Source organism: Vidua macroura, chromosome 13 (assembly GCF_024509145.1).
Source record: "Vidua macroura isolate BioBank_ID:100142 chromosome 13, ASM2450914v1, whole genome shotgun sequence".
NCBI classification, from domain to species: Eukaryota; Metazoa; Chordata; class Aves; order Passeriformes; family Viduidae; genus Vidua; species Vidua macroura.
This window is the reverse complement of record NC_071583.1, coordinates 21,616,912-21,627,343: the sequence shown is the minus strand read 5'-3', so window position 1 is coordinate 21,627,343 and position 10,432 is coordinate 21,616,912. Positions and strand designations below refer to the sequence as shown.

The window sequence follows — 10,432 nt, the reverse complement described above, 5'->3', positions numbered from 1 at the left end:
ACCTGGAGATAGGTGCAGCCAGTGAGGAAACCTATTGAGGAAAGTTGTTCATGTGAATGACCTCACAAGATACCCTATAGTACCATACCCACAAACACCTTATACCGGGGGGTGTCTGCAAGTGTTTGCTCACATCCCTTAAGAGACCTGACAATAACACACCCCACTCAGGCATTTTTAGAGGGTTCTTAAGGCACCTCATCACAGCCCAGTGCAGCAGTCACTGCTGCTCACCCACCCACCCAGTATGGCACCCAGAGGCACTGCTTCCCTGTCCACTCCACTAACTCACTCAGGCACAGCTTGGGGGGCGTTACAGACTTCACCTCAGGGGAGATTGCAAGGACCAATGTCACCTCTGGGGTCTTTGAGGACCAGTGGCCTCAAAGTGGCTTCAAAATCCTATAGTGCTCTAGGGCAGGGGGGAAGTGAGGACCAATAACCACTTGAGAGGACTGTAAGGACCAATGTCACCTGAGGAAAGTGTGGGGACCACTGGTAACCTGGGGGTGACTCTGAGGACCATGGTCACTTGAGAGGACTCTGAGGACCAATGGTCTGTGTGGACCAACAGCCCTCTGTCTCCTTGGGTCATTTTCAGACCAGAGAAGTGACAAAATGAAGGAAGAAGAAGTTGTGAGCAAAAAAGGAAGTGAAAAAAACCCTCCAAACATGAGAAGTACATTCAACAGAGAAGTGGATGGGTTAAGGCAGAACTTTAAAGCAGACCCACTGAGGCAGTGGGAGACATCTGGAGGAACTTTCAAGGGGGCTGAACACATTGTGACCACCCACACAAGCCAGATGCCTGCTCCTGTCCTATGAGCAACTCGGACAACTCACAGGAGGGAAGGCTGTACAGGACAGAGGGCTGCAAATGGCATCTCAGCTGCTCAGCATAAGTGACCAGCAGTCATCTCAGGGGAGACCATGGGGACAAGTGATCACCTCACAGGACTGCAGAGACAAAAGCCCCTTTGTCTCTTCCCTCCCTGGCTGCCCCATGGCTGCGCTTTGCCATCCTGACAACCAAACAGTCTCCTCTGGGTCTAAGAATAGTGGAAGGTATGTGGACCTTGTGGTGGCATAGCTGGACATCCCCTGCATCATGCTATTGGGGAAGTTGGTGTAATTTCTGGGCCTACCAGCCTGTCACAGCATCCCTACTTCTCTCTGGGACAACTCCATGGAAACAAAAGTATTCAGTGTTTGGACGCTATCGAGGTGCACCCCTCAAACTTGCCCTTGCTTGTGGTTTTGGTTCTGCCTTCGCCCCCAGTGTAGGCACTACCCATAAAAGGGGAATAGAAACTGCATGTTGAAGGGAGGAGCTGGGGAGGAGCAGTCGACTGGGAACTCTGTGGGGAGAGGCTGACTCTGGTCACCCCATGATCCCTCTAGCACTGGACACCAGTGCCAGTGGGGACAGAGCAGGGGGATGGCTCCCACCATTTCTGTTCCCATGCACAAGGGGCTCTTGGGGAGGGGGAACAGATTCCTCATCAAAGCTGGTGGGAAGGAAAGGGGAGTTGCTAGGCCTATCCCCAGGTGTTTATAGCAGAGCTGGGGCTCCCCAGCAGTGTCCTACAGCTTTGGTCTAGGTGGAACAGCTTGTTGCCTCCTCCCCAGAATTAGGCAAGTGATGCAGGAGCAGCCTGGGCTGGAGGTGCCAGGAGTGGGAGGCTGGGTATCCCTTCTCCCTATGTAGGGGTTGAGAAGACAGCAACCATCTTTCTCCAGTCAGGTCTGAAATCCAAAAGCCATTGTCACCTGCATTGGTGCTGATGTGTCGCTTTCTCTCTCCGACTTCTTTGTTTCCGCCCGGTTCCCTTTTCCCGGGGCGCTGGCCAGGCGCTTCCGGGAGCAGCCGGATAGAAGCGACAAGCAGCTTTGGGGTTCGTTTGATACAGACAGAGCTGTTTAGAGAGCGCGATCATGACCGGGATAAAGAGACTCAAGAGATTGGACACTTGTTGTGCAGTCCGAAGTAGGTTGTATTTGCTCAAACGCAGCACATACAAGTGACGACGGTCTGGGGTTGAGTTACAGGTTTTTTAGGGGAAAATAAGAGATAAGGTGAAACCAATAGAACAATGCCCAGTATGAATACATTATAGGTTAAATCCAATGGGAATAGCTTCAGGGGGATGGGTAAATACACGTAAAAATACAGAATAGAAACTCCAACTTTAGGTTTAGGAAACAGAAATTCCAAACTCTAAGTTCACAAAGCTTTTTGCTCCGTTTGCGTAGCCATGCACTACAACACTGATGCATCCCACAAGTACAGGGATAGGACAATGTAATATTGGTGGGGAGGGGGAGTCAGGAAAACCCAGCTTAGATGCTTGAATATATTTTTTCCTAGTGCTGTTTCCTGGGTCTCTCTTTCCCTGCCTTCTCCTTCTGGCTGGGCTTTTCGCAGCCCCAGCCTGTCAGGCTACTTCGTGCTCAAGACCTTATTTCAGCTTTTGTCCATCACACACCTTCCAGCCTTCAGCCTTCAGCTTGAGACCTCTGAGCCCCTCCCTTGATACATTGATTCTCCAATTGGTGGAAAGCCACCCCAGTGACTGCTGGGCTGGGTTGAAAGCTTAGGTTCCCACAAGTTCTTCCTCCTCCCACAGTCACTGCTGCTGCTTCTGCAGCGTTGCTGCATGCACCATGCAGCCCCCTCATCTCCTCCTCTTCCTCTTTCTCCCGATCCTGCTCCCTGGGATGTGGGCAGACTCAGAGGGTAAGTGGGAGCCCTGGCTCACCTCAACCGCTCTTACCCCCTCCCTCACCCTGTCAGAGGACCCCACAAGTTCTGCCCAGGGGAGGCATGGCCAGGCTACTGTGCCATATGGGGGTGTGGATGATTCCCAGCATCAGAGGGCCACCTCCCATTGTGCACCACTCAAACATGCTTTGTCCCTGCCCACCCTCTCTGTTCCTGCCTCACCAGCTCCAAGACAGAGCCTTGGGCACACAAGCAGAAGAGACAACAGTGGTCCCCAGCCAGGCCTTGGGTGCTGAGTTACTCTGCAAGATGTCCTTCCCCTGCAGGGAGCCCATGGGTGCCAGGCAGATCTCAGCTCCACATGGTGCTGAGGGCCTCTTCCAGCAGCCTCTCGTTCGTTAGGGAGCTGCACCTGCTAGAGGGTTTTTTGGGCACTGCTGTCACACAGAGAGTTTTACCACAACCCTGTGAGACCTTATGCTTCCGGGGCAGGCAGCATCAGACACAGAAAGTCAGGACTGATCTCTGGGCTGGGCTGATGTCTTGGCCCTATCAGGTAGCCCCAAACCTGGACAAAATACCCTTTCCTATGAACCATCCTCCATATCCTCTGTACTGTGTCCAGATCTTTGGCAGATACAGGTCCTGGCACAGGTGCTTCTCCTGAGGGGAAACATCACCCCAAACGAGCAGCAAGGTGCCCCTTCATCTGCTCTGCACAGTCAGACAGCATCTGTGGCCAGGAGGGGGGCATGGAAGGGAGGGGACAAAATGCCTAAAATCCTCTGCAGGAAACAACCACTTTGCTGAAAGTAAAATAGAGAAGGAAAAAGAGCAGTGAAGTCAGAGGAAGTTCAGACAGGAAAGCAACCCTGAGCAGGATGAAGAGCATAGAATCATAGAGGCGCAGAGTGATTTGGGGTGAAAAGAACCTTTAAAGGCCATTTAGTCCAACCCTTCTGCCATGGGCAGGGACACCTTCCCTGCTCAGAGCCCCAACAACCTGGCCTTGAATGTATCCAGGGATGGGACATCCACCATATATCTGGGTAACATGTACCAGTGTCTCACTACCCCTCACTTAAAAAATTTCTTTCCTATTATCTAGTCTGAATCCCCTGTTCCCCCTCCAGCACCTCCACTTCGTGTTTCCCCTTTAGCACCTCCACTCATCTCCTTCCTGTACCCTTTCCTTTCTCCATCCTCTCTTCTAGCACAGCCACAGGTTATCCAGTACCTCCTGACTAGCGTCTTTGCCAACATCAGCTCTGCTGAGGTGTCATGTGTGGCACTTGTAGGGGACATAGCCATCTTAGCACTGGATCCGGCCAACTGGAGCATCCACTTCCACTGGCCCTGGGTCAGCCAGGCTGCAGCTGAAGACAATGGGGAAAAGATTATGTCCCAGTACAAAATTGCTCTGCGCAATATGATCCGATTTGTGCATGACACAGTTCAGCAGACAAAACAGCACTGTGAGTACAGAAACGAGCCCAGCCAGAGCCCTAGTCCTTCTCCCCAGGTTTTGGCTGTGGCCTCCTCCCCACCAGGATGGCAACTGGGGGGGGGGGTGGGGGGCAGTCTCACACGGTGCAACAGCTCCTGAAACACTGCACCTACTGAGGCATATGACTAGCAGGAGTGGGTAGGGCAGCAGACCAAAAATACCCCTTGGGGCTTCTGCCATCTGGCACAAGGAACCCCTCTGTATGTCAGGGAGCTGCCATCAAATTTACTGGAGCTGAAGGACTGACACAGCAAAGATCATGAAAGAGAAAACTGGGGGGGCAAATACCTTGGGGGACAGAATTATTTTTAAGCAAGCACCCCACACCAGTATCCACTCCATTCTTCCAAGGGGCCTAAGGGCTTGCAGGGTGTCTGGGGTCTCCTAAAGCATGGCCTTACCCCCTACTGCCCATTGCACCCTGCTTTCCACTGCATCCCTGTATGTACTCTCAGACACATCCCACCTCATGCCACCCACGTTTCACACACTCATGGGGCCTCTCCATTTGCTTTGCCATTGACAGACCCATTGGTGGTTCAGTTCCGTGCAGGCTGTGTGCTGTACCCCAATACAACAAGCCAGGGCTTCCTGAATGTTGGCTGGGACAGCAGAGACCTCATAGCTTTTCAGGTAGATAAACAGGGCTGGGAGGCCCGGCAGCCATCCCAGGTGGCAGAACTGGTCAGCAAGAGCCTCAACAGGCAGAAGTCTCTCAGAATACTCCTGGGGTACCTTCTCTCTATCTGGATATGCCAGAGCAACTTCCTCACCCTGAAGAGGTATGGGAAGGAAATTCTAGAGAGACAAGGTGAGACCACACTGACTCTGCCACAGCAACCCCAAAGCCCCCCCCCCCCACTGGGGCCCAGACGTGCCCCACGAGTGCTTATCCCATCCCTTTGCTCTCATTCCCCAGAGCTGCCTGTGGCCACGATCTTCGCCCGCACCCCCAGCCTAGACCAGCTGCTGCTTGTTTGCCATGTCACTGGCTTCTATCCCCGTCCCATCAGCGTGGCTTGGCTGCGGGATGGCCAGGAGGTGCCTCCAGGCCCAGCGCTCAGCACCAGCACCATCCTGCCCAACGCTGACCTCACCTACCAGCTCCGCAGCGTCCTGGCCGTGGTCCCCCATGATGGGCACAGCTATGTCTGCCGTGTGCGCCACCACAGCCTGGGCACCCGCAGCCTTCTCATCCCATGGGGTAGGTGCCACCCATGGGGGATGGGGGTGTAGGCTGCAGATAGCAGCCACTGGCCCTGTGAGGGGCAGCTCCTGACTGGCACTGCCACCCTCACACAGTCGCCCTCTTCTCTCCCTGTCCCAGAAAACCGCAGCACAGCTCCAACCATCAGCATCATCATTGCAGTACTGCTTCTTGTGGCCACAGCCTTTGCTGGGGGCTTTTGGTGGAGGAAGTGCAGGTGAGCTCTCCCTTCCATCACCTGCTGTAAGGTTTTGTTCTGGAAAACCACTGCATTAAACAGCTACAAACTTCCTCTGCTACATATGGCTCCTGTGTCTCTCACCCTTCTTCCCCCTCAGGAGATTTTCTCAGGAAACCCTTCAGCACACTACAGAGATTCCATATTGCAGCCAGAGACTCTTCCTTTTCCTGGGCTCTGGTTGGTCTCCACCTGGCATGTTAGGAGAAGCCCTTCCTCTGACAGCCTCCCACATCTCTCCATGACCAGTGTATGTTCCTGACAGGGCAGTTACAGCCCGAGGCCAAACCATGGTGGGGTTGCTGAGTGAGATGTGGGATGGAGCAGGCCACAAATCAGGGAGAGATTGAGAGGTGTGAGCTCTTTCACTGGGGAGAGAAGGGAAAGGAGGAACCAAGTAACCCCGCTGACATCCCTGACACATTTTGAGCACATTGAACTGCTCCACCTCCAGGGCTGATCTCACCCTCAGTCCAGAATGGTTTTAGATCAGGATCTCCTCCACATCTGACTCCTGCCCCCATGCTTGCCTTCTGTCTCTGTAAAAGCTGGAAGGATGGGGGATTGTCACCCTTCCACTATGCCTGACAGCCATGAAAGAGCCATGCTGAGGCTCTGGGAGACTCTGAGCAACACACCCCACAGCAGGATGTGGAATGAGGATTGTCATCAGTTCATTTTGTATTGTCTATTGCTTCTTCCTCCTCACTCTGCTCCAGTGTGGAGTCCCCTTACAGGAGACAGTCTTCCAGAAATGTCTCCAGCATAAGTCTTTTCCATGGGCTGCAGTTCTTCACAAACTGCTCCAGCATGGGTCCTTTCTATGGGGTCACTCCTTCAGGAATGGGCTGCTCCAGTGTGGATTCCCCTCAGGGTCACAAGTTCTTCCAAGAACCTGCTCCAGGACAGTGTCTCCATAGGGTCACAGTCTCTCTCAGGCACACCCACCTTCTCCGGCATTGGACTCCTCCAAACGCTGCAGGTGGATTTCTGCAGGTGTGGACCTTCAAGGGCTGCTGCAGGACAGCTGCTTCCCCATGGTCTTCACCACAGGCTGCTTGGGCACCATCTCTGCTCAGTTGCCTGGAGCCAGCAAGGTCCCTGCCAGACAGTGCCAGAGCGAGCTGCCTATGGTGACCTGTACTGCACCTGACGTCACCTGGTGCCCGGTAGATCCCCGGCGCCGCTGCTCCACCTGCCTCACGCTTCCATTGGCTATGCCACAGCCCGTTCGTCATTGCCATTCGTGCTCCTCCTACCTCACTGGTCACCGGGTGGGCGTGGGGCAAGCACGGTGGGCTGATGGGGCTGACCCGGACCCCCAGTCCCTGCCCTTGGCCCTATCCAAAGCCGGGCCTGTGCTTCCAAGCACTCGCTGTGGCTTCCCGCCGATTCCACATGTCCCCACATCCAGCCCTCAGTCATCCCCAACACTGAAGAGCCGGGGATGAACCCAAGGCGTTTCTCGCCTCAGCTCCAGATTTCAAGATAAAGGCAAAAAACCAGGAAGATGTTTGCAATTGTCAGGCCTGCCTAAAAACCCAAAGCCATGCTCCATCGCCTGTCTTGGGGAGCCAGAGAGACATGACATGGTGAAATAATCCAACCACTAGGTCCAGAATGATTAGAGCTCTGTGGACCTCATTGTCATCACATCATTTCTCTCTTTCTCTCTTTCTGTATGCACATACCTATGTGTATGAATACAAAGTGTGTATATAAAATTCCTGAAAATTTAAACTTCCAAATTTCATACCAAAGCAATAAAATCTCCCTGTTTGGGTGGGTTATCCTGCAATTCCCACTTCTTCTGAGAAACATTTCTTGCTAGTGGGTATGCCAGGCAGACATCTGAGACACCAAGGTACTATCATCTTTAGGGACTGACACCATCAAAACTGTTTTTAATGAGCTCCAGGGTAAAGCCTTTATTGTAAAATAAATTAATTGATGAATATTATAAACTGAAGAGATTAAAGCTTACCTGATCTGTGAACCTTTTATCCCTCATTCAAACATGATCTCTGAATGCTTTCAAAACCTTCTTATCAGTACCAGTTTATTCGCAGCTGGCTGTAAACCAGGGATAGACTTCTCAAGGACCAGAAGGTGCCTTTGAACAGATATTTAAACTCTGATCCAGCTGTACCCTACAGCCCTACTGATGACCTTGAGTAAGAACAAGGCCTATACACTAATAATCAGGGTTTCTTAGGCCATTGGTTTCTCCCAGATGATCACTAATCCCCAGAAAATGCTTTCCCGTGTAAGTTGTTAATGCCTAATTAACCCCACAACAGTGATATCTCTGCTATAGATACAAGTTTTCTATTCCCCCTTAAAGGCATTGAAGACCCCAATACTTTCCAATCAAGGCACATACTTTCCAAGAAGCACAGCAGCCTATCTAATTACTGGGAAATAAGATCCATGTGGAGTATACATATGTCAGATGACACTTCGTACATCTGCAGAAAATGCATTAGCCATTAAAAACCTCCTGATCCCAGGACTGCATATACATTCTAGATCCCTCTCTCAATGTTCCAGTGGAAGTTACAATGCAGACAAAGACTGTCAGCTTTGGTAACCTTTCTTGGAATAAATGTTCTTTCAAGACTTCCTTCAGCTCATCCAAGCCAAGCAGCAAAGAGCAATCATGACAAAGTGGTTAATAAATTACCTTCTTTTCACTTTTAGTGGGCAACTCAAGTCTTACTTCCTGCATCCATGATAACTGTTAAAAATTACCAAATCCTTCTGGTTATGGCACACAACACAGGTTTCACAGCATCTTTTTTCAGGCCTGTGGAGAGATGGGATATTTGGAGCCCCATTTTAGAGAGAAAGAGCTAAAGCAAATGGAGAGGGGTTAATCTCCTCCCTCATTTTGCATGCTCTGGTCAAATAACCTGAAATGGTTTTTCAGAGCACCTGGAAGGATGTAGGTGACCCCTCCTCATATGGGAGAGATACCACGTGGATCTCTGCCAGCAAGATGTTAAGCTTTTCACCTGATGCAAGTTTCTCCAGACATGCTTGTTAAACTTTTCTGTCTTCAGCAATTTCTCCATCACATTCTGCAGCAATGCCTACCTTCTTACTGGTCTGCAAAAATGAATTACCACCTTTCCTTCCATGCTTTCCACAGCAGTTCAGCACAGTGAAAAGTGCCTTTGCATCCACAATTTATAACAGAGAAACCTAAATTATTCTTCCTAAGGTACTTCCTGTTTGGAGTAAACATATTTAGATAAGGAGAGCCATCTCTCTGTCGCAAGTTTCCTACAAATAATCTGAATTTAGTAAATTCTGGCCTGAATTTTGGAAGCACACCCATCCTTGGCTAATTACACATCTCTTTATTGCCTTCTCTATTTTGTTATTTCTTGTCCTCTTGAAATCTCTCTAAGAGCTGCAGGGCTGATGCTTATTGTTCCCATGAGCTGTCTGCATCATGATCCCAGAACTGAGTGACTAGGAAAGGATGCAGGAACTGTTTCAGTCATGCTGCAAAATTACTTTTTCCAGATTTTTGCTTCTGTAAACATGCTTTGAATTTTAATAATCATCTCAAAATTGGACAAGAGATAATTTCTCTCTAATAGTGACTAAATAGACACTCTTCCTATTTCTCCCACCAGTATAGAAATTGGGGTAAACATGCTAAAAGCATCCAGCAAATTATTACAGCCACCTTGACCCCTAACTGCTCTTGTGCTTTCCTGAAAGTAAAATAAGAAGCTCTTAAACTCTATGTTCAAGGCCACAGCAATTTAATAGACAATCATCACACATACCAGAGAAAGAAGGGCTAAGAATCCCTGTGGATCCTATTAATCCTTTTTACCATTACTATTTTACCATTACTATTATTACCTCAGTTTAGCCCTTTTTCTCTGGTGGTTTTGTTTTGTGTTGTTTTGTATTGTTTTGGGTTTTTTTTTCTGCTCAGCCCATGTGTCTGAACTAGCAGCATGCTTATTTTACCTGGCAGCTAGAATCACTCAGCCCCATACACCACATCACCTTCCAGCAGTTCAGACCCATGTCCATGGTCCATACAACTCTCTTGGAATGTTTCCATGACTATAGCTTATTTCAGCTTCACTTTTGCTACCCACTCACAATGGTCCGTACTGGGACTGCAGTTCCTGTGAATCTGTGCTTGTGGAAGTGTGTTGTGGCTGATGTTTTAAAGGTATTTTTCCCCAGACCTAAAGGCAGCTTCATGTGGGATGGCAGAGAGATGGAGGGAAGACAGCAGTTCTGCCATGGAAGTCTGGGACCAAGGGCTCTTGCCACGGGAGGTGACAGTTTGCCACCTGGAAGTCGGTTTTCATTTCTCATGCTGTTGGCAAGAGCAATCGCTGTCTGTGAAGGGAAGAACAGCATTTCAACTGGCAGCAAGCAAAATTGACAGCAGTAGTAGCTCTAGCAACTTAGTAGCAACAGTAGTAGCTCTAGTAATTTTGAGGGCAACACAGATGGACTTGAATACCAGAGTAAAGCTGAAATCTGAAGATATCTCTCTCTCTTTTTCCTCTCTCATTTCTCCCTCTCCTGCCAGCCAGAGCGATCTGAGCATTTATGCTAATTCATCAGCTGATTCAGCTCTTTGCTTGGAAATTTTGTTGTAGATGACAGGTCACCTTGAGTCAACAATCAGAGTCCCTGAGGATGGAGATATCAGCTCCCTTTCGGTATTAGGATCTTGTTTCCTTCAAGCTACTTGTTTTTAGGCAGGGTGGATTTTTA

The 10,432-nt window shown here is 50.0% G+C and overlaps 1 protein-coding gene across 1 annotated transcript; it reads left to right on the top strand.

The window, feature by feature from the left end:
- Nucleotides 1–2,034: 2,034 nt before the first annotated feature.
- Nucleotides 2,035–10,100, top strand: LOC128814158 (antigen-presenting glycoprotein CD1d-like). Its single transcript, XM_053989753.1, has 6 exons — nt 2,035–2,737; nt 3,937–4,197; nt 4,756–5,040; nt 5,149–5,433; nt 5,557–5,653; nt 9,890–10,100. The coding sequence occupies exons 1-6, from the start codon at nt 2,665–2,667 to the stop codon at nt 10,092–10,094; spliced, it is 1,206 nt and encodes a 401-aa protein (XP_053845728.1). The 5' UTR covers nt 2,035–2,664; the 3' UTR covers nt 10,095–10,100.
- Nucleotides 10,101–10,432: the final 332 nt, after the last annotated feature.